This window comes from Dromiciops gliroides, chromosome 4 (assembly GCF_019393635.1).
Source record: "Dromiciops gliroides isolate mDroGli1 chromosome 4, mDroGli1.pri, whole genome shotgun sequence".
NCBI classification, from domain to species: Eukaryota; Metazoa; Chordata; class Mammalia; order Microbiotheria; family Microbiotheriidae; genus Dromiciops; species Dromiciops gliroides.
The window spans coordinates 42945083-42968874 of NC_057864.1; the positions used below are offsets into that span (position 1 = coordinate 42945083).

The window sequence follows — 23792 nt, forward strand, 5'->3', positions numbered from 1 at the left end:
AGAAAACTACAGATGAACATTATGTTGTATTGCATTTTGTTTTATTTTGTTAAACATTTTCCAACTACGTTTTAATCTGGGTTAGCCTTAAGGGCTGCCCTGGGCAGTGAGTTTGATCCCTCTGGCATGTAGAGTACCATTACCTTGAGGGGGAAAAATCCCTCAACTTCCCTGCCTTTCTACAACTAAAACAGAAGATGAGAAAGTGCTTTTCTGAAGACTGTCCCACAGAACAGCCGTCCTCTGCTCACGTCATGTACCACCCTCCTCTTGGGCTCCAGTTTTCATATGGAATTAAGGAGATCTGGGGGTGAAGCAGAGAAGGGTGGCTCCTCCCCCTCCCCCCCCATAGTGGGAGTTGGTTGCTGGAATAGAGCTCCGAGTAACAACATTTGGTTCTTCTCATCTCACCTTTCCCTCTTGCCCAGGGGCTTTGGATTTCCAAGACTGTTTATTCCAGCATTATTAAGCTTGAGATCTAGCTAGTCTATCAGCCCACATTTTTATGAATGTACCCTGAGCCCTAAGTTTTTTGCGGAAGACAAGAAAGTTAAATCTTGGAAAATTTTATTCCAACCACCCTTGCGTATTCTGTATAATAATAGTGATCTGTTCAATGCCACTAGCATGGAATCATAACCACACTGTGAAGTGACCGTTCCTAAGGCCTCCCTCTAGTCAGGAAGGATGTTACCTCACAAAGTAATTGCCACTTTCAGTCCCTGGTACTCTGTTGATCATGGCCAGAATGTACATCACAGCTCCTGGCAGGGGCACATGACTTGTAGGGCCCAGTGAGTAGTAGTGCTCCTGCAACTGCTCACAAGGGAGAAGAAAAGTAGGTCTGAGAAGAGTCCAGTCAAAAACAGTGTAAATATATGACTATATATTTACTTACTTTTCCAGAGAGAACTGAATCCACTGAGAGTTTTGGCAGTGAAAATCCAGTACTTTCTTCTGAGGAAGAAGGTGAAATCCAAGAGAGTTCCTGAGGAGTATGCATTGGTTGTCTGCTTTGGGAAAGGAGCAGCAGCACCTTTGGTTTTGTTTGGGGTTTTTTACTTTTAAATTTTAAAAGTTACATTAAGAATTTTTTTTTTCTGGCTCAGTTTTCATGTTGAGGTGCCCAGTCAGTTTACAAGTTTTTTTCTTTTCCTTTGATCATCGTAGAACAAATTTATTCCCGTTTTCATATGCTTTGTATAGCAGGCTTATAAGCTTTGGTATTTAATCTCTAACCTTTACTTAGATATTTTAAAGCACGGCAACTCAGATGCTTGCTAACCAGTCAAAGATTGGTGTGTAAAGCACATGGCCAAAAGAATCTGGCTCCATGCGGGTTCGATTATTAATATATATTGATCCTGGAGCAATAATCCATGTTTCCTTTTTTTAACTGCATGTGTATCTTTCCATCTTGAGGGAAGGAAAAAGCAATATCCTATAATTGAGTAGTTTCATCTGCAAGGCACCTAATATAATCAAATTGGGACTTTGGTAAAATGTCACAGAAAGAAACAGCAGTTCCTGCTGTTTGAGCCATCAGCGTGCTTGCTCTCCTTACTAGAAATCGTAACTGTTTAATGCCATCTTCATTTCCATCACCACCGTATGCTTCTTTCCTTTTAACTTCATTAAAATGTGTAGAGAGTGGTGGTTGTGGGTTTTTTTTCCCAATTTATTTTTTATTCCTAGCAATACCTGAAAAACTTGGAATCTGTGCTGTAGAAATGTACATATGTGTATTTATTATACAGACACTAAATTTTTATCATATGGTATCTTCGTAAGCCTTATGATTTCACTTGTTGGAATTGCAAAATTTTCCTAATTTTACTGGAATTTCTTAAGTTGTGAAATGACTATAGATTAAAAGATTATTACATCTGTATTGCATCTGTGTATTGAGTGATTTTGAAAGGGGAGATAAAAAGGACATTGTTGAATTCATGGTTGTTTCAAAATTGGAAGGAGATCTAGAGAATAGTGTGGGGCCCTAGGACGATTACAAATATGTAAGGATTATAGAAGGATGAATTGAAAGGAAAGTATTATAATGGCTACTATAGTAACTGGGAAAGAGGTAATCTAGAAAATGGTTGTGTTGAATGAGTCTCTGGGTGAAAAATAAATAATAATTTAAGTGTGATTCATATGGAGTGGGTTAGCATGATATGAGAGCTTTCTACACATACCCTAAGACTTTCTGTCTTACAGAGACTATATTCCTGTCTCTTTCCTCTTCCCCCATTATAAAAACTTATCATTTGAGGCTTACTTTGTTCGTAAGATAGCAGAGATTCAACTAAAGATTGATGTCTCAAATAATTCCTTTATGGGGAAGGAATATATGGGATTTAAACTAATGTGAAATTTGGCCCTACTCAGCATTGGGAATGGGACAAAACTGAGTTAAGCAAGTAGTATAAATACTTTGAAAAGAGTTAGTAAGCATAGCAAAGAGACATGATTAACAGAAATGGGATAAAGTACACAAAAGGAACATGTGATCTGAATATCAGGGTGGAGAGGAATTTCCTGACAGTGAAATCTGTTATGTTGTAGATTTATTTCCAAGAAAAGTGTTAAAAGTTCCATCCTTTGTGGAATTTAAATGTAGACTGGATAAAACCCAAAGTATTTATCCTGTACTTTCCCCTACCCAGGGGAAAGACTCCATGACCTAATGCATCTTTGCCATCCCTGATTTCTAGAATTCCATTTCTTAAACATTCCCACCATCAATTAGTCCTATGGAAAGAATCCACTAACCTTCTCCTCTGTCCCCATCAGAATACACGTTTATGCACTATATGGAATGTAGATGTGTTAGTGTAGCTCTGTGCCACAGGTTTCAAAAAGGGGTGGGGGGAACGGATTTAATTTCCTGAGAGTCCAGAAGATTTTTTAGCTAGAAACTAAAATCTTATTTTGATGGTCATTCTCTCTCCTTTTCCGTTTCTGGATTCTTGACAGGTTGTTATAAGCAAACTGACTTATGTCAAGTTCAGCATGCTGCATTTCATGAATCACACTCAGTGCACAAGAGGTGAACAGGGTTTGCATTTTATGTTTTTGTAAACACTGAGTTCAAAAGAAAACTGGGACTTCATAATTACTAATTATTACATAAAGGTTTATTTAATAGCCGCAAATTACTGTAAATATGACCTACAGCTGTTCTTAATATAAATATGAATTAAAGATCACAAGGAATTATTTCAATAGGTATTATAATTACCAAAGCTTAGTTAGTAGCCAATTTGTTTCACCTGTAGCAAATAATGGGCTCCAAGGTTCTTGGTGGCTATTAAAATGCTAAAAATGTATATACCTTTTTGTATAATTTTGTTTAGGGATCGCATTTTTAAAATTTGTGGCTTTTTTCTTTCTCTAAAGTTTTATTGTGCAGAAATGTATTTTACCCACCATTTATAGACTTTTAAAATAACTGATGTCCCTAAAATGATTTACATTTTGTCTTTAGACAAGTGGGTTACTTATTCAGAATTTAGCAGCAAAGAACATTTTTATGATTTAAAGTTATTTTTCCGAAGGTAATTAAGAGTACAATCCTAGGTGCTTGAACTATATTCATCTCAATTATTAGGACTGTTTTCAGTTTCCATTTGGGACCTCCTTATTTGGGTTTGTCATAATATCGCTGATTTGAATAAGTGCTTGTAGCTTCAACTTGTTTTCCCTGTTGTAAATTTGGAAACAGTTTCCAGTTTCACCAACATTAAAGAAACATGTTTATTTTGAAATTCAAGAGATGTTTGGTACAGTATACTTCAAAAATAAAAGATCACTTAAGTATAAAAGCATGTGTTTGTATGTATGTGTGGGTGTATATAGACATACATATACATATATTTTTGTGGGGGGGGGGGTGTGTATCTCTACCTGTAGGGAATCTTACGCAGTAAAAGTCATCTAAAGTATGAATGTATATGTTGTTTAAAATGGACTGTAATTGAAGCATTTCCCAAAGGGGATGGACTACCTTGCTTACAGCCCCTTCTGAGCGGTGCAACCTGGTAGCTGACACGGCTAAAATATTCATATTGTAGCCTAGCAAGGTTGGTTGGTTTTTGTTTGTTTTTTGCCTTTGTACTATACCAGTGGGGGTTAAGGAAGAGCTCCAGCTTCAAGGAAAAGACTTGATTAGTCTAAACAGATACAGTATTTATTAAGTGCTCGCTATGTGCTGGGCAGCAGGGATCCAGATACAAGCAGTAAAACAGTCCCTCCCCTCCAGTAACTTACATTCCATTGGGAGAAGCTGCAGCAAAAAGGAGGCTTCTCCTGTGTCCCAGGTGCTAAGTGTTAGGGATATCCCCCCCAAAAAAAAAAAAAAAATTGTAAAACCAGCTCTTGCTCTCAAGAAGTTCAAAGCCTAAATGGGTGAGACACATGGAAACAGATGTATAAACAAGCCTTTATTAAAGGTTACATTGGAGATAGTGGGGAAGGCCCTGGAATTAAGGGGAGTGCAGAAAGGCTTGCTACAGATGGCACAATTGTAGATGGGATTGGAGAGCAGCAGAGATGAGGAAGGAGAGTACTGCAGACCAGGGGAAGCAGCTAATGGGGTAGCATGGTCTGCAGGAAGGCGCTCCCTTCTCAGAGCCTGCGGCAAGCCTGTCTGGGGGTGGCCGGGCAACGTTCAACAGCTTCATTACAGGTTTCCTTCAGGCCCCAACTAAAGTCCCATCGACTGTGAGACGTCCTTCCACCTTCTCTCTAATAGCATCTCCAACTTACCCTTTCTATCTCTTTTTTTGTACAGTTTATCCTGCTAGCCTCTGAATTCTTTGAGAAGTTTTGGGGACTTTTTGCCTTTTTTCTTTTTTTTTTTTATCCCCAGTGTTTAGTAGGTTGCTTAATAAATGCTGCTTCTTTAAGGAAAGTGTAACTGTTGCATGACAGGAACCATTAAAAATCAGCTGTCTGCTGTTCATTGGGCATTCATTCCAAAGGCAGACTCTTTTCTGTCCCAGTTTGCAAGTGAATAGAACAATTTGTTTCTCCAGCTTGAAACTGGAAATGTCTGTTTTAATAATCATTTCAACTTTAACCCTCTTATTATTTGAAGGAGAAAAAAAGACAGTTATTCAGTGATTTGTAAAACTGTTTTCTTGGAAGATTTTGGTTCCAAGCCTTGCTTTATCATCCCTAGTATTTTCAGCTCCTGCTTTGAATCTTACCCATATTCATTGCTTGTTGAACTTTAAAACTACTGCTTGCTTTAGTTTGAATCCAACTGTCACATTGTGGCATGTTTCCCAATGAGGTCCAAGATATTAGGATCACTGGTCTATATGCTCATCCATGATGTACACTGTATTAGAGCAAGTTAAGGTCTCCCAAGATTTCTAACCCAAAACTGAAATAAGATGGACTAGATGTACCTTTAAGGTCCCTTTGTAACTCTAAATCTGCCCTGTTATCCTCTGTAAGATGTGTCTAAATGTGGAGACGACGTAAGGAAGACAAGTTGTCTCCATAAACAAACTTTGAAAATGTCCTTAACATTCAAAATGGCTGTTATTTGAGAGGAAGGGGTCTCTCTTTGTCTCTGCACACCCAGACCCAGTGGCTAATAAAAGTTTATTGAATTTGAATTTTCTCATGTTCATTTGTTCATTTTGTTAATGAGCTAAAAAGGAGTGTATTTGGTGGGATGGTAAATAAAAGCGAAAGTGGGGGGGGTGTTGCATTTATCCAGGGCAGGCTTGGAAGGAAGTAACCCTGTCCAACTCACTTAGAAGCCAGGAAAAGCACTGTGGAGGAAATAGGATTTCAGGGACTGTTTGTTTGAAGAGAGTTTGGAAGAAAAGCCCTCTCAGAGTCAGGGAATATTGGGGGGTGGGGGGGAGCTTCAGAGGTGCAAATGGGATAGTTGAATACAGAACCCTGAAACTGCAAAGACTGGTCTTGATCCTTAGTACAGTGGGGGAGAAACAAGTGTGCGTGCTCTGAGAAACTCAGCCAAGAAGTGGGGGAAGGTTTTAGATTGGGGGGAGCGATATTCTTAGAGGTTTACTGTTTGGGAGGAAAAGAGGAGTCACAATTTTACATAGGCTCGGTAGTAGTTTCACTTTTCATATCGGAAAACATGTATGCTCCCAGGTTACAGCTGAGCAGATTGGGTTATTTTTACTGTGAAAAATGATTGTTAGACACCACCTCAAAACCACCGTGATTTTTTCCCCCCTGCTCTTTGAATAGTTAGTTCTAGTCAATCCATATGGTATGAATTTGTTGTGGTAAGAGAGTCCCCAAAGTCCAATAACCAGCTATTTTTCAGGGAACCCTGTGGTCCTCTCCTTGACTGTGCTGCTCTGTATGTCTGTCTGAAGAAAAACAGCCTCGCTCGAAACTGAATTTGAAAAAGGATCTGATCGTCGGTTAACCACCTCTGATGACGCTGTGCTTTTAGGGCCCTCTCCAACACAGAATAGACAGCGACTTGTTCCATATTCCAGGCAGATTGAAAAATGTCTTAAAGTTCTCTGCTCTAAACTTCTTCCTGAATAAATTGATCATTTGCTCAGCCAACATCCTGGCTTGGTCTCTGGAGCTGTGCAGTTTAGAAACCTGTGGAAATGCCTTCTGCCATCTTTGACCCTGTACAATCAAAACTTCTAAACACTTCAATTTTTTTTTTTTAATTTTAATTTGTAGTAGTGAGCAGAACTGAATGAGTGAGTGTTTAATCTCCTAGGTAAATTCACAGAAGAATATATGGTGCTGTTTTTGGTTAACCTATACTTGGACACTTTTGAGGGAGAATGTAATTTAAATGTTCCTTTCTAACCTCCCTTGGTGGTAAAGAGGGTGATGGTGTGGGGTATTGAGTTTCTTTTTTTTTTAAGCCACTAAATTCTACCCAGCTTACATGCCACTGGCAATGTATGTGTATGGAGGGACAGGGGAAGGAGAAAGAGAAGTAGAGGGAGGAGGAAGTTTTCTAGGTTCTTTGTGCCCACCAAAAAAAAAATGCACCAAATTTGGGATCCTATGCCCCTATTAAGTGAAACTACAGAGTAATAAAGGCTTTAGAATTTTAGCTTTCAGTTAAATAAGATGAAAGTCCCCCATTCTGCAAATACCCTACTCGTTGGTGTCTCTTCTCTCATGCTCCCTGGCTCACTGGGCCAGGGGGAGGTAGCAGACCGCTTGCTTCCCGCTGCCACGTCTACACCTTCTCTGAGCCCCTTCTTTAAAATTCACACCATCCATTTAGATCCCCCTCTTCAGGTCTTAACTCTCTCATCATCATCTACCCAGCTCCAGGAGGTTCTCCCACCTTTCTTAATGTCTTGAGCATTTAGCTTACAGTATTCCCCTCTACCCCTACACGGGTCACCATTTTGGTGACCATGACCTTTCTAAAACCTTAGCCTTTTAGTTAAGTTCCCGTGACCTCCGACTCCATTCTGCCTTGGCCATTCACAGGGTGGTCACCCCTCAGACTTCACCATCACCCAAACTCCCACATCTCCAAAATTCAGAATCCTAATTTTGCCCTCTGATCACAATTTCCTGTCTGATTGACCCATTCTGCCTCTCCCAAAGTTGTTCTTTAGCCTCATCGTGTCCCTAGATCCCTCCTTGTTTTTCCATATCATAGGATTTGGAACTGAAAGGAGAAGTGAAGGAAGGGGATAAGAAGAAGGTAATAAGCATTTACTAAATACCTTCTATGTGCCAGATACTATGCTAAGCGCTTTCGGATGTTATTTAATCCTCACAACAACTGTCTGAGGTAGGCAGGGTTATGATCCTTATTTTTACAGTTGATGAAACTGAGGCAGAGGTGAAATGACTTGCCCAGGGTTACATAGCTAGTAAGTGACAGGCTGGATTTGAACCAAGGTCTTCCTGATTCCAGGATCAGGACTTTGTTTACTATGCCATCTAGCTGCCAAAGTCCGAAGACACTCTGGACACTATAGATGAGGAAACAGGAGTCAGGAAGACTCATCTTCCCGAGTTCAACTCTTGCCTTAGACACTCCCTAGCTGTGTGACCCTGGCAAGTCACTTAACCCTGTTTGCCTCAGTTTCTTCATCTGTAAAATGAGCTGGACAAGGAAATGGCAAAACCACTTCAGTATCTTTGCCAAGAAACCCTCCAAATGGCATCATGAGGAGTCACATACAGCTGAACAGTTACAAACAACTCTGACCTCAATTACTGCTGTTCTGGCTGCACCATCCCCACCTTAATCTGGACCTCAAGCATTTCAGCAAAGGACCATCTTCCTTCCTCTCTTGCTTCCTTTGCCAGTCTCCTACAGTCTCTTTTAGCCCGAGAACTGAGTGATCACCATTTGCCTTCTCACCTCCCACTCCCAACCAAGTGCTTCAGGAGAAAGTCCTTAAACTACTGATTAGATCTCATCCCATTAACTGAGCCCTCACCACTGTTAACAGTTTTTCCTCTCATCCCCATTCTTTACAAATGACCCTTTGCCTTCTGATTTAAAAGAGCCAGGCCATCTACAAACTTCCAAACCCTCTGTGTGTTTTCACCCATCCTCCTCCTAGTGGCTTATCTCCTAGTCAGTGCCAGCCCTTAGGCTCCGAATCTCATCCTCTTCCATTTGACCTTTCTCTGTCTCTGCCCACCTCTACTGCCTTTTTTTTTTTTTAATTTGGCAGTGCAGTGAGGGTTAAGTGACTTAACCAGGGCCACACAGCTAGTAAGTGTCAAGTGTCTGAGGCTGGATTTGAACTCAGGCTGGTGCTTCATCCACTGCGCCATCTAGCTGCCCCCCCTACTGACTCCTTTTACTGTGCTCATCTCCCTCCTACCACCTTAAGCCGTCATCCGATAGATAGATAGATAGATAGATAGATAGATAGATAGATAGATAGATAGATAGATAGATAGATAGATAGATAGATAGATAGATAGATATCTCTTGCCTTCACTGCTAGGCTTTTGAGAAAGAGTGGTCTTCATCTGTTCAGCCCCCGCTTTTTCATTGTTCACACACATTTCAACCCCGCCCTGCAGTGTGGTTTTCATCATTTTATTGAAATTGTTCACTCCAATGTCAGTCAAATTCTTTCTGTGTGGTAAGGGACTGCTAAATACACAGGAAAAAAAGCAAAAACAATTGCCATTCAGAGCTCCCAGTCTTAACTCGGGAGACAAGAAGTACAAAAACGTGGATTTACAAGATATAGAGTGGACATAACGGATCCTTACAGGGACAGGGACTTGCAGCTGGGGATGGGAGTGGTAAGGTCAGCCCGGAAGGTTGACCTGAGTCTTAAGTGATGTTTTAAGTGACATGAGGAGCAAGCGCATTCCAGGAAGAGAGAACAGCCAGTGCAATAGTGGACATAGGAGATGATGGAGTGTGAGGAAGAATACAAGCCAAGGGTGCATGGGAGGGAGTAATGTGTAAAAAGACTGGGAAGCGAAGAAGAGGCTGATGGGAAGGACTGTCTCCTTTTTGTTTATCAGTTACAGAGGCTGGGCCACTTAATAAACACGCACTGACTGATCGATTCCCCAGATCCCAGAAAGCCAGATTTAGGAAAAAGGGAGACCTTTTGAAGCCTGAAAATTGTTTTCAGGATAAGAAGGGATTTTCTACCTATACCGTGGTATAGGCTGAAAATAGAAGGTTTTAAGCCTTGCCCTTGTAGACAAGGAGATTATCATTCTGAAGATGGGAGGACCTGAGTTCAAATCTCACCCCAGACACTCACTAGCTGTGTGACCCTAGGCAAGTCACTTAACTCCAATTGCCTAAAACATCTGGGGCCATCTCCAGTCGTCTTGATATCTTTCTTTCCATTGGACCCAGATGGCTCTGGAGGCAAGAGTGAGGTTGGTGACCTTGCACAGCCCTCCCTCACTTAAATCCAATTCACTGCAAGTCATGACATCACCTCCAGATGTCATGGCTTCCTCTTTCAGAATGAAGGACAAACAGCAGCAGTCTTGTTTGTACCTATCTGTTTGCACGTTGACTCCCCCATAAGATTGTGAGCTACTTGAGGGCAAGGGACTGGTTTTGCCTTTTTTTGTAACCCAAGTCCTTAGCACAGTGCTTCCTGAATTGACTTAAACTTAGTAAAGATTTGTGTTGGGTGCTGTGATAGGGGCTAGGAATGCAAAGGGGAAAAAAAAGCACTCCCCTTATCTTCAAGAAGCTTATATTCCACTGAAAGGGAAACCTGTACACAGCTAACTCTTATCAGAGGCCTGAAAACCAGGTGGAAGGAGACAGGACAAGCCTGTGTGTCACCTCCGATGATCCTGAAGATGGCCCTTCCATTAGGTGTTACCGTAATCTTTTTGAGATCACCATCACCATTTAAAGAAGGTACCCTGGCCTTCATCTGTAGAAGTGTGAAGGGTTTAAGGAACAGGACCGTTGGAGGGTGGGGAAGCAGGAAGAAGGGGGAGAGAGAGTGGGTGGCTATTCCTCTTCCAACATTTCTTTTTCATCAGCTGCACCTTACCATCCCGTCTTGTTTGAGAATTTGAAGAGGTTGTTCTGAACCTTTGTCTGGGCAGGCACAGGTCTCCTCTAGGCTAGGGCTTTCAAGTGCCAGGCTTGCCAGAGTTGGCCTCTGTTGATCTGAGGATTATTTTCCAGCAGGTGGAGGGGTTTTCATATGAAATCCCAGTTTACTTTAGAAATCAGGAAAACACCTGGCTTCCTTGGGAAGCTTTAACCCATGGAAATAAGTGCCTTTGATTCGGTTCTCTTTTTATGAAGAGTCCATAACATTATATTAATACATATCACACATTAGATTACGTTTCATTCTGTTAATACGTCTAGAAATAGGAGTATGTAGAAACATGCTTCTTTCTATTGTTTATAACATTATGGCTTGTTTCATTATCTTAATATCTCAATATGAGTGAGTAGAAATGGTATACACTTCTATTGTTCATAACATAGATTTAGATCTGGAAAGGAGCTGAGATTTTCAGTGTCCTCCATTTTGTAGATGAGCAGACCAGAAACAGAGAAGATATAAGTTCACACAGGTAGTAAGTGAGAATTAAAATTTGAACTCAGATCCTCTGGCTGCAGACCCTATGGGTTTTTTGGTTTTTGGGTTTTTTTCCATTGTAACACATGGACCAGAATTGTGATTATCTTATATTTCAGGGGCAGCTAGGTGGCACAGTGGCTAGAGCACCGGCCCTGGAGTCAGGAATACCTGAGTTCAAATCCGGCATCAGACACTTAACCCCAATTGCCTCACTAAAAAAAAAAAATAAAAATATCTTATATTTCCTTATTCCATAATTCCTTGGATCACAAGCTAACTTCCCAATGTCTGTATAAACAATTTCTTTCCCCCTCATTGAAGCTGCTTTTTCTTGTGTCTTCAGCATTTCTTCTTCAGATTTCCCATCCTTCGTGGGCTTATTTCCTAATAAAATTTTAATCAATCAGATCCTCCCTTCTCTGAACCCTTGGAAATATGCTCTAAATATGCGATACATTGCAGTCTATATCTGACTTTCCTCTATCATAAATTCTAAAGTGAGTAGTTACTCCCCCCACCCCCCTCCCCGGGTATTTATTTCTGTTTCATCTATGGCTTCCTCTTTATTGATGAAAATCTGGTCTAGTTCCCTTTTTGAAGGATAAAGTTTTTTTAACTTTTTTTTTTTTTTTTTTTTGCGGAGCAATGGGGGTTAAGTGACTTGCCCAGGGCCACACAGCTAGTAAGAGTCAAGTGTCTGAGGTCGGATTTGAACTCAGCTCCTCCTGAATCCAGGGCCGGTGCTTTATCCACTGCGCCACCTAGCTGCTCCCCCAGAGTTCTTTTTCTTGACAATGTGATTACTGTAGAAATTGAGCTTTTGGTTCTATTCACTTCACAAATCCAGGTAAGTCTTCCAGGTTTCTAGGAAACTGTCCCATTCATCATTTCTTATGATCCAGAATTATTCCATTACACTCTCATTTATTCAGCTATATCTCAGAGTCTAGTTCTTTGCCACCACAAAAGGTGATCCTGTCACTGTTTGGTACACGTGGGTCTTTTCCCTCTTTCTTTGGTCTCTCTGGCGTATAGGCCTGATTGTGGTATTTGCTGGGTCAGAGGATACAGACAGTTTAATGACTTCGGGGGGGGGGGCATGATTTCAAATTACTTCACAGAATGGCTAGACAAATTCACAGCTCCACCAATAGTCCATTAATGCTCCTGAAAGGATGAAATTAATATTGAGTCAAGACAGGAAATTATAAAAATAGTTTTTCTTTAGTGGAGAGAGATCAGAGCAAGAAGACAGAAGAATGAAAAGAGGAGACAGACAGACAGACAGACACCTCTTTCTCCCCAGATATCTGGATAATTTATAATCCCCATCAGGATCATTTTCTGCTCCTGTGCCAGGGTTCGGATCTTTTAATCCGTTTCTCCTGTCTGTTGCATACTTGGATAACAATGTCTCTTCTGTGCTTCTGTTGATCTTTACCCAATGCTTTTCACCCTGTTTATCTGGCTCCAGGAGTTGCTCACATGACTGTATCTTCTTGATGCATGAAGCCATTCGACTCTCCTTTTGCCCATCTTAGAGCTTTTGAAAAATGTATAACCTTCCAGCACCATATTGCAGTCATGGATCCCACCCTCCTCCCAAACCACAGTGATACTCATGAGGTCAGATTTTCTTCCACACAAGGAGCACTGGTTCAGCCAATTTGTTATATGTATTTTGTACATTCGTATTTAGGCATCAGAGTCCATGGGTTTTACTGCTGACCCCTCTGGGTTTTTTTCTCGAGATTTTCTGGGTGACTACCTTTTTTTTCCCTTCCTTTCTACACTGAAGCTATCAATTCTTAAGCAGTTTTTTTCCTCCCCTCCTTCATTTTAAAGCCCTTTGGATTAAATTTGAAAGACTCCAGGAATATACTTTTACTAACCTGGCCTGGTTGTGATTCCATATCTGATGCAACAAACTACTCAGAGACTGAAGGTTAAGATAGGTAATATATTTAATAAAAGCTTATTCAGCAACCTCCAGGTTAAAAAAAAAAATGAAAAACACCCAGAGAGCAATAGAAGCAGATAAAAGCAGCCCACAAGGAAGATCCCTAGGGACCATGAGTTCCCCATCAGAGAGGCATAGAACTAGCTTTATACAGCTAGGTCCCAGATCACAAAGTTAAGTCAAATTACCCCAGGTTTGCCCCAAAGAATCTTAGCTCACAGCAGCCCCAGGAGGTGGTGTGGGAGTGTGCCCATGAACATGATCCGCCCCAGTTCCACTTGCCTGCTGGCCCACAACAGATGTCTAGTACAGATTGAGTCAACAGTCATTAATTGAGTACCTGCCTCATTCTAGGCACTGTGCTGAGCACTGGGTTTATAAAAGCAAAAAACAAGCCCTGCCCTCAAGGGGTTCACAGTCTAACAGAGTAGACAACGTGTAATTAGCTAGACACACACAGGGCAAATGATGGAAGGTAGTCTAAAGGAAATGAGGAAAGTTATGAAAGGTAGATGAGGGGGACAGAACATTTCAAGCATGAGGACACATAGAGAAAACTGTTCTATTCAAGGAAAGGCCAGTGTTATTGTTTTAGAGAATGTGCAGGGCGGAGGTGAAGTGTAAGAAGCTGGAAAGTAGAAAAGGGCCAAGTTGTAAAGGTCTTTGAATGCCAAAATGAGGAGTTTAGATTTGATTCTGAAGTAATACAGGGTTACTGGAGTTTTGCTTTGAGTGTGAGAAGTGACATGGTTGGACCTGCCCTTTTAAAAAATCACTTTGGGGCAGCTAGGTGGCGCAGTGGATAGAGCACCGGCCCTGGAGTCAGGAGGACCTGAGTTCAAATCCGGCCTCAGACACTTAGCTGTGTGACCCTGGGCAAGTCACTTAACCCTAATTGCCTTACCAAAAAAATAATAATAATAATAACTTTGACATTTGAGCGCAGAATGGATTAGAATGAAGAGAGACTTGGGGGCAGCTAGGTGGTGCAGTGGATAGAGCACCAGCCCTGGAATCAGGAGGACCTGAGTTCAAATCTGGCCTCAGACACTTAGCTGCGTGACCCTGGGCAAGTCACTTAACCCCAATTGCCTCACAAAAAAAGAAAAAAATAATAACTTTGACATTTGAGTGCAGAATGGATTAGAATGAAGAGAGACTTGGGAGCAGCTAGGTGGTGCAATGGATAGAGCACCGGCCCTGGAATCAGGAGGACCTGAGTTCAAATCCGGCCTCAGACACTTAGCTGTGTGACCCTGGGCAAGTCACTTAACCCCAATTGCCTAACTAAAAAAAAAAAAAAGAATAAAGAGAGACTTGAGGCAGGGAGACCAATTGGAAAGCTGTTAATAAATAGTCCGGATGAGAGGTGATGAGGGCCCAATGTGGGGTGGCTGTGTGAGTAGAAAGGACACCTAAACAAGAGATGTGGTACGGGCAGAAATCAGATTTGGCAACAGGTTGGATTGGGGGGTGAGTGTGAGTGAGGAGTCAAGCCGGAGTGCCTGAGTGGGTGGTGGTACCTCTAACGTTAAGAGGAAGGTTCTGAAGGTGGAGGGTGGGGGAGGTGGAAGGAAAACAAAGTGAGTTCTGTTTTGGAGATGTTGAGCTGGAGAAGGAAGTGGCAAACCACTCCAGTGTCTTGGCCAAGAAAATCCCAAATGGGGTCACAAAGAGTCAGACCCGACTGAACAACAAGAACAATGATTGCTTTGCCGAGGGACGACAATCATGTGATTAGACCAATTTGAAGTCATCCCTTTCTTGAACTCCAACCTTGTATCAGGTACCGATTTCTGCATCCTGTGAGCAAGGAGCAGGAGGTATGGGAACCCAGTCAGGAGCAACATTTGCCAGGCACGCTCCATCCCTGGCCAGGAACCTGTCATTCCTATATTTTAAGCCATGACCCAGAAATCCAAATCCCCTTCTTAGACGTCGTCTTAAGCAGAGATTAAAAAATACTCAATTCCTAAAGTCTATAGTTTTCTTCCTAATACATCACCATCCTAGACCTATTTTCCGGATTCTCACTGACCATATCATTTGCACCCACATGATTACTAACCAGCGGGTTCCTGAGGGTTTCCAAGAGAGTTCTTCTAAAGTTTTTTCTAACTCTCGGAAGGTCCTCTATCACATCCTGGATAAATGTACGAGGAAGATTGTAGAGTTCGGCCACCACTACCATCATCATTATCATTGAGAATTCAGATTGCTACCTTGCCTACCCTCACCCCCAAAAGCAAGTCAGGAGCCTCCGCTTCTTGATAATGGATTCGTAGGGTGGGCAGAGGAAGAGACAAGTAGCTCCTCCCTCCTCACAGGTGCCCAGCATGCTCTTTCAGGAAAAGCCTCCTATCAATTTCTCAGATTTTCTTATAGGGCAAGATGGTGGAAGTGGTCCACCCCAGGTGCAAGAAGGAAGGTGCGTTGTCCGCAGACAATTTAAACACTATAATAAAACCAAGTAAAAATCAAATCTGCTTTTTATTATCACCATGCACTGGCAATTCCAAACAACGTCAGTGATAAAGTACTCCAATCCAAAAAAAAATAAAATAAAATCTTTTGTTGGTCTAAGTTCTAACCAACTCTGCCGTGTGGGGGCCAAAATTAGATATACTGAGCGTTATTTGGGTGACGCCTTAATAGTGGGGTCCCGGAAATATGAGGAACCTTTTTAGGTTTAATCTCCCCCTCTGAACTATTCTTTTTAGATATTTCTCCCAGGCCAATAAGAAAGGAGCCTCTAAGCTTTAGTTCACAAAAGGATCAGATTTTATTACTTGGGAATTGATTAAACAACAAAGGTGAAACTAATATAAATCAAAGATAAGGAAATGGGAAAATAGAAATACAGATAGATGCTCTTAACTCTAAACTTAACCTAAGTTGGTTCACAGGAATTTAGGGTTTTCAGTAGGTAACTCACCAACCTGAACAGCCCACCAGTCTAAGTTGCTCACACTCCATCATGACCTCAGTCAACCACCAGAAAGAGCATTCAGCATTCCCCAAGTGCCCTGAGAACTTAGCCTACTGGAAGTGCCTCGCCTCCCTTCAGGTCATGTTCAGTCTTTCCTCCCACAAAAGGGGAGGTCCTTCAAAAGCTGCTCATGGAGAGTTGTTCTGACCTCAGTAGCCTAGGTAATCTCAGGGTGGGCCAGGTGTGACCCTCCCAAATGATTCAGCTAAAACTTGCGATATTAATCTTTACCACAAATAATTTTTACCACAGCCACATGACTGCAGTTGGCCCCCAACACACTCAGCCTCAGCTCCTCAATAAGTTTGTAATGGCTTGGGCTCATTCCAACTCCTCTTCAACCCCTGGGGTTCTACATATTCTTGTAGATTAAAAATGAACAGTGAGGGCACTTACTCTCTTGTCCTCAGTTCCTCAGTGGCCTCTAAGACCCCTTTGAGCTCCAAACTTCTGAGTCTATCATTCTTCAGTGTGAAACATCACTTTATTCAGTAAGGAATAATAACATGCTCTTTTTTAGGGATCTAAGAAAGTAGGGATCTCATATCTCATTGGTGTTTAAAAGCAGCTTTCTTCCATTTCATTTTTGTTTAAAATTTTACTTACTAGTCTAGAACCTCCAAGGGGAGGTGGAAGTCCATTATATTTTTTTCCTCAGCATTTGTTTTGTGTTGTGATCGTGTGGTCTTTTCTAAAGTTTTCTTTTTTCCCTCATTTTTTCTATGCCTAGTACTTTTTAAGAGAAAAGTGGGGCCTGGGGAAGATACCTCATTAAGTTAATTTCCTCACAAAATTTCATTGCAAAGGCATCTCTCTCTCAGTTCAGACCCCATAACCATTCTCAACTCCTCCATGACTCAGCACCCTCCCTCAGTACCCTTAGAACTTTGCAGGCCACTGAGCTCAGTCTCCTGAGAAGCAGGAAGGCCTCCAGCCTGGTTGGTTGGTAGCTGCCACCCCTGCTGCCGCCCCTGTTCGTGTCAGGGCATTGTTCAGGGATCAAAACCCTTCTTTGGGGAAGGGGCTCTTTGTTCATGGGTCTGCCTCCTCTAGGCCTGGTCTCCTGTTTGCCCTCTTCTCCCAGCCTCCCCCTTGGGCTGAAATGTCTTCTGCTTCAGGAGCCTGGCTACCCGCCTGTACCACGGATGGCATTTCCTTTTCAAAGGTCTGTGGCCACAGCTGCCCAGCCCTGTAGAAAGAGCACAGACCTTTGAATAGCTGTGGCTTCACTGGATGCAGAATTGGAAGTCATGAGCCCCCCGTCTTTTTTTTTTTTTTTTTTTGCTTCAGACCTTTGGTTTCTTCATTTGGTTACAGTTTTCCTCAGTCACATTTGATTCTGAGTAATGAGATCAGTGGCTTTTAAATGTTTGTTTTCGAATATTTGGGTGACCAGCCAACATGCCAAGCTGACCGTCCTGAAAGCAGTCTCTTTTTGCAGGATCCAGTGCCCGGAGGAGGAAAGGAGAAGCCACTCAAGAGAGACTACTCGAGTTGCCTCCAGAAGAACCGGGTCTGCAGCCAAGACCCCCACCTGGGGGCTCCAAGCAGAACACTTCCCAGGCTTGAGTGGAGATAGCAGTAGTCGGTCAGTTACCGTCCTGGGCCAGCTCTTGAAATTGAAGCAGTTCCTGTGATTTACTGGGAGGGCAGGAAGAGGCAGTCCTGTGGCCAAACTGGGGCGTTGTGTATTCATAAGCTTTTATTTTGTTTTTAAGTTTTTCGTAAATTGCTAAAAACTCTCCATGTGGTTTTCAAAGCCATCTCTGTCAAACTGGAATTTGTCCCCACCTTAGAAGCCTTCCTACATCTCCTAAGGCATTGAGGGAGCGTGAAGAACCCCGGCCCCTGCTTTAACCCTGAATTATTTGTCTCCACGTGACTGTTTTCTGAATGTAAGGGAAGAAGCTCATTTAACATGGGGCAGGAGCCCTAAGGGGCTTTGGAGGTGACTGACATGCCAGCACACCCTTCCTTGTATCATAGTTCTCTTGGTATGGAGCCCATCCCTGCAGCACAACCTGAGCTTCTGGAGAGCAGGCAGTAGGTCACATGTCATAGGTGTTTAATAAACAGTTCTTGGATTGATTATTATAAACATCACAAAATGTCAATAAATCACTTAGCAGCATTTCTTAAGCCCTTAACCATGTGTCATGCACTGGAGATGCAAAGACAAAAAGGAAATAATTGCTGTTCTCAAGGAGCTTACAGGGAGGTAGATGTGTGTGGGCACACACACATGTATACCCACACACACACATACCCCATGTTATTTTCCTTGTCTGACACATACATATTCTTACATAGATAGATAAATACAGAGATACATAGATGATGGATAGAAAATCATTGATAGGTGATAGATATATAATGGTGGAAAGAAATGATAGATAGATAGATGGATGGATGGATAGATAGATAGATAGATAGATAGATAGATAGATAGATAGATAGATAGATAGATAGATAGATAGATAGATAATAGGTAGGTAATAGATATATAATGATGGAAAGAAACATAATAGACATGCTTAGGTTTTTTGGTGAGGGAAGACTCTGGTAGCTGGGAGGATCAGGAAAGGTTTCTTGTAGAAGGTAATGCTTGAGCAGAGCTTTCAAAGTATTCTAAGGGCTGAGGAGAGATTTCATTCCATGCATGGCGGCCAATCATTGCACATATCTCCTTCAGACTTCCAGCGTCCCATCTGTGTGGAGATCAGTCCATGGGCCCTCGCCCAAACTCAACACACATGATTACTTTTCTTACAAATGTCAAACAAATCCCAAGGGGACAGATGTCAAAACATAGATGTGATGAGCACACTGCCAAAGGTAATGACTAATGCAGACTAGAAGCATCTCTCTCTATGGGACCCACCTCCCCAAGTCTCTGCTTGTAGCTTTGGGACTCCATTCTGGGTTGAGACCCATCCAACTGGAGATGGACTACTCATGGAAATGATTTCACTGGCTCTGCCCAATCCCTCTCCTTTTACTAGAGAAGGGAGCCACGTTCCCATCGATTCAGGAGACTTCCAGGAGGCTCAAGATATTTCCATCGAACTCAAGTCCCCTACAGAGAGTAATTCAAGCCTCCCAGTGGTGCAGATGGCCGTGAGGTTTCATTTCAGAACATGTCTTTGATATTTAGCTTCATTTGGAAATAAATATGACCAGTGAGAGAAACCTCCTTAGAACCCAGTTCAATTGGGAGCAGGATCCCAGGCAGTGCAGACATTACACTTCTGTTTCTGTCTGTCATTTTCTCTCTCTGACATGAATCACCTTGAGACACTACCCGACAGTTAAGGGCACTGGCATTGGATAACCTGGGTTTGAATCCTGGGACTTCAGGTGAATCCCTTCCCTTTCTTGTTTCCTCTTCTGTAAACGAGGAAGTTGAATTAGATGGTCCCAAAGGTCGCTTTCATCCCAGCCTCCACGAGAAGCTTTCCTTGCAGAAATCATGCCTAATTCTTCTGGAACCTCCTAAAACTCCTGTCAAGTGGCTTCAGGCAGAGCCTTAGTCATCCTAGACAGGATTCGGTTTGCCTGGTGGTATATGTCAGAGACCTCTTATGTTTTTGTTTCAATATGATGCCCTTTGTTCTTGTATTCCTCGGGGGCTCACTTTTGCTTATGTAATATGAGCACAGGCTCATGCCTGGGTCTCTATTTCCTTCATTTCTATTCACGAATCCGAGTTGGAGGAGAAAAGGGGGGTGAGGAGTTAGCTTGTATGGCTGGCATGGATTTCACACCCTTCTCATTCTTTATTTCTGTACTCAGATGCCTCTGATTTCATTAGACAGTTCTCTGTGAGCTGATAGACCAGCCATCTGAGAGGCAAAGTGGACAGAGCGCTGAATTGAGAGTCAAAGGGCTTGAGTTCATATCCAACCTATGTCAAGGTGAATCTTTTCATCTCTCTTGGCCTCAGGCTCCCCATCTGTAAGTTGAAAATTGACCTAAATGAATTCTGAGGTCTCACTAGGGGTAGGACAAAATTACCTCCAGGATCTTCTAGGTCTTAATCTATGATCCCATGGTCCTGTGAAGGCCTATGGCCACACCCTGTAGTGCAGCAAAAAAACCCAGCCCTCACCCCGCCCCCACCCCCACCAACAGCTTCAAAGAACATGGAGGTCCCATGACCTGGAAGATTCCCCAGTAACTTCAGGAGAATACATGTCTAGGCTGAGCCAGCTTTCAGGATCAGGAGGTTATGGTGGCAATGGTGATGGTGAGAATGATTGACAAATTCCTGGACATTGAGCTTTGTAAAGAACTTTCCATGCCTTTGAGCCCCATGAAAACTTCACAATAATCCTGTGAGGAGGATGCTACAGGTGTCACAGCATTCTCTTTTTACAGACAAGGCTTGCCTGAGACCACCCTGCTAATACTGACACTGAGAGTCTTTTCCAAGTCGTGATGCATTTTCCAAAAACTGCCACATACTATTATCCACTAGGACTCTAGAGCCTGCTCTGAAAAGAAATGGGGCTCCCTTCTACCAGGGCAATGACTGCAAACTGGACTGGTCAAAATATGTACCCAGGGAAGTCCCAAAAAAACTGCAGAGCCTCCAGAGGGTGTGAATATTACTAGTTTACTATAGTTGCCCTTTGGCCATGGGATGCCCCTCCAACCTAGATCCCTCCCTTCCCCCTGTTAGGCCCAGATCTGACGTCCGCAGGAATTATGTTAAGATCTGTGTTCTGATGCCAATGGTTTCCTGCCATGATATCACCCTTGAAGTTCACATCTGACAACAGACATCAAATTTAATATTGTAGGAGAAAAAGGAAATCTAATAAAGGAAAAGTTTGGTTTGTGTCTGAGAAAAGGGATGACTTATTATTATTATTATTGTTACCTTGAATAAAGGAGCTTCAGGAATAGGCCCATCTAGACTGGGTCACGTACTTCAAAATCAAATGTACTCATTTGGACCAAGCTCCTGGAGAGTCTAAATCACAGTCTTAGGCTTAAAAGAAATCCCATTTTTATTCTTTTGAAATACATGCATCTAACTCAGCATTGTGAACCAGCTCAGCTTTAATGAATCTGTGACTCATGCAATATAAACAAATTACCTCCCCGGGTAATGAGAAAACTGGTGGATGCCATTGCTGATCCAGTTGGTAATCTCAGAAAGACTAAGGAAAAGGAAAGAGGATAAAAGAAATATGAATACCCTGATTCTCAGCAAGGGGAAGATAGGGAAATCTAAAATTCAGTAGGCCAGCGGGCTCAACTTCACTTCTTGGCAAAACTGTCCAATGAATTATTAGTGGTATGATTAGTGAACAGCTAGAAAGGAAATTAATAATGGTCATAAAGAGCCCATGTGGTTTCATCAGGAATGGGCCGTCCCTCAGAAGTGTTTTTTAATTGAGTCCCTAGTATAGTAGGCCAAGGGAATCTTGTATTTTACCTGGATGTTGATGAAGCATTTCATAATCTTTCATACCATTATCATGGACACAGTGAAAAGATATGAACTGGACATGTGGATCCACAACTAGCTTAATGGCTGGATCCAAAGAGTAGCCATTAATGATTGGATAATGACAAGGCAAGAATTCTCCGGTGAAGTGTCCCAGGCATCTGAGCTTGGCTCAGTACCACTGAACATTTTTATCAGTCACTCGGCCAACAGCAAAGGGGGTGTGCTTGTCAGTTTCACAGATAACAAAACTGGGAAGGAGAGCTGCCATATTGGATCAATCAGTGGATCTGCAAGCTTCATCATCCCATAGTGTACCAGGCATGAGACTAGGCAATGAGAATAGAGAGATAATAATGAAACACCCCCTCACTCAGTGTCTGACATACACATATGAGCCGGTATCGTAGTGACTAAAATACTAGACTTGGAGTAAGGAAGACCTGAGTTCAAACTCTGCCTTAACACATTTACTAGCTATTTCACTCTTAAACTCGCCCAGACAGTTTCCTCGACTTTATAATGGGGATAATAATAGGACCTGTGTATGTCAGAGTTGTTCTGAGGATCAGATAAGATGCGTGTAAAGCACTTTGTGAGCCTTACTTAAAGCGTCGTATAACTTGTTATATGGTACAAATCATAAACAGACAGTTCTTGTTTCATGTAAGAAGACCTGTGTAAAGTGAGTTGGTGCCGAGGTGGAGAAGGGAGAGAGGGAAGGAGGAGAGCAGAAAGAGGACTGTGTTTTCATAGAGAAAAGGGAGCCAGCACATGGCTCAAGGACGTGTGGGGACCGAGGACAGAGAAGCAAGAGCAGGAGGAGGAAAGTGCTAGGGCCGGGACCAGACACTTGGGGGCCCAGCCAGACCAAGAAGAAGAACAGGCAGGGGGTGGGGGGAGGGAAGGACAGGCGACACAAGGGGATTGGGGACAGACGTGATACCCAAGCATGAACAGATGGCCAGAAGACGGACACTTGGGCTGGTGGGCAGAGGGGTACAAAGGTGCAGGAGGTCCTTGTCCTGCTCTCACTTGGGTTTTTTGAGGGTTTGGTGGGTTTTTCATTTTTGGGAAGGAGGCCACAGAATGTCAAGGCCAGGGGCAAGAGAAGAGAAAGAGCCCAGCGCTGTGCGGTCGAGTTAACAGAGGTGCTTTTGGGGGAATTTGGATTTCTTTCAGAATTATGTGCCTAAAGTTGAATATGGGGAATGTAAAATGCAGTGCGAGAGCTGTCTGAACAAAGTATAGGCAGAACCCTTTTGTTGGGAGTCTCTGGCCACTGGGGGCATCGAGGAGAAGATGTCTAAGAGACAGCTTTGATAGAAGCTGGGGAGTTTGATAAGCAGAGTCGAGTCAAGACAACAAGGCAATAAGTAGGGCTGGCTTCATTTGCTCGGGGTCAGGCATGTGCTAAGCACTGACCATGCAGAGAAGGGCAAAAGCAAAAAATGACATCCCTGCCCTCAGGGATGTCCAGTCTAATCAGTGAGGTGTTGATCCAATCGGGATAAAACAGACTCAAAGGAAAAGCATTAGGATCCTCCGAACTGAGAGAAACCAGGAAAGCCAGGAGCCTCGAGCTGAGGAAGGAGAGTATTCATTCCAGACTTGGAGACAGGCAGGAAAAATGCCCCGAACCAGGAGATATGGAGCGTCTTATTGGAGGAAGAAGGAGGACAAAGTCCTTGAACTGAGAGGTATATACTGGAGAATAAGGTAAGAGAGGAGGTTGGAAAGGAAGCGCTGTAAGCCAAACAGAAGTTTACACCGGATCCTGGAGGTGATAGGGAACCACAGGAGTTTACTGCATAGGGAGGATGACAAGATCAGATGTGAAGGAACAATTGGACAGCCAAGTGGACGATGACCCGGAGTGGGGAGAGCCCTAGTGCAGGCAGACCCTCCAGCAGGCCCCTGCGGTAGTCCAAGTGTGAGATGCTGAGGGCTTGTACAAGAATGATGGTGGCGTCAGAAGGAAGAAGAGGACATATATGAGAGATATTATAAAGGTGGAATTGGTTGGACTTGGCAATAGATTGGATCTGGGCAGTGAACAAGAGTAAGGGGTCAAGAGTCACATTGATTTCAAGCCTGGGTGACTACAAGGATGGTGGTGCCCTCAACAGTAATGGGGAAGTTAAGAAGGGAAAAGGGGCTCTAGGGAAAGATAATGAGTTCAGTGTTGAGGTTAAGGTGTCCGAGGGAGATCCAGTGAGAGAAGTCCAATAGATAGTTAAGAGATATATAGAATGTCTATCAAGAGAGAGCTTAGGACCGGATAAGAAGATCTAAGAACCATCTGCACTAAGACGGTCATTGCATTCATGGCTGCTGCTGAGACCACGA

At 42.7% G+C, this 23792-nt stretch overlaps 1 protein-coding gene across 2 annotated transcripts in view; it reads left to right on the top strand.

Annotated features, from left to right (window-relative positions):
* The window catches only part of ZNHIT6 (zinc finger HIT-type containing 6), a 71033-nt gene extending 52937 nt beyond the window's left edge, over nt 1-18096 (top strand). The window contains exon 11 of one of the 2 annotated variants that reach the window (XM_044004997.1): nt 17430-18096. In XM_044004997.1, the coding sequence (XP_043860932.1) occupies nt 17430-17557 (128 nt within the window). In that variant the 3' untranslated portion in view covers nt 17558-18096. Of the gene's footprint in view, nt 1-906; nt 1892-17429 lie in introns of those variants that run through there. The other variant, XM_044004998.1, reaches the window with a different exon arrangement.
* The last annotated feature ends 5696 nt before the right edge of the window (nt 18097-23792 follow it).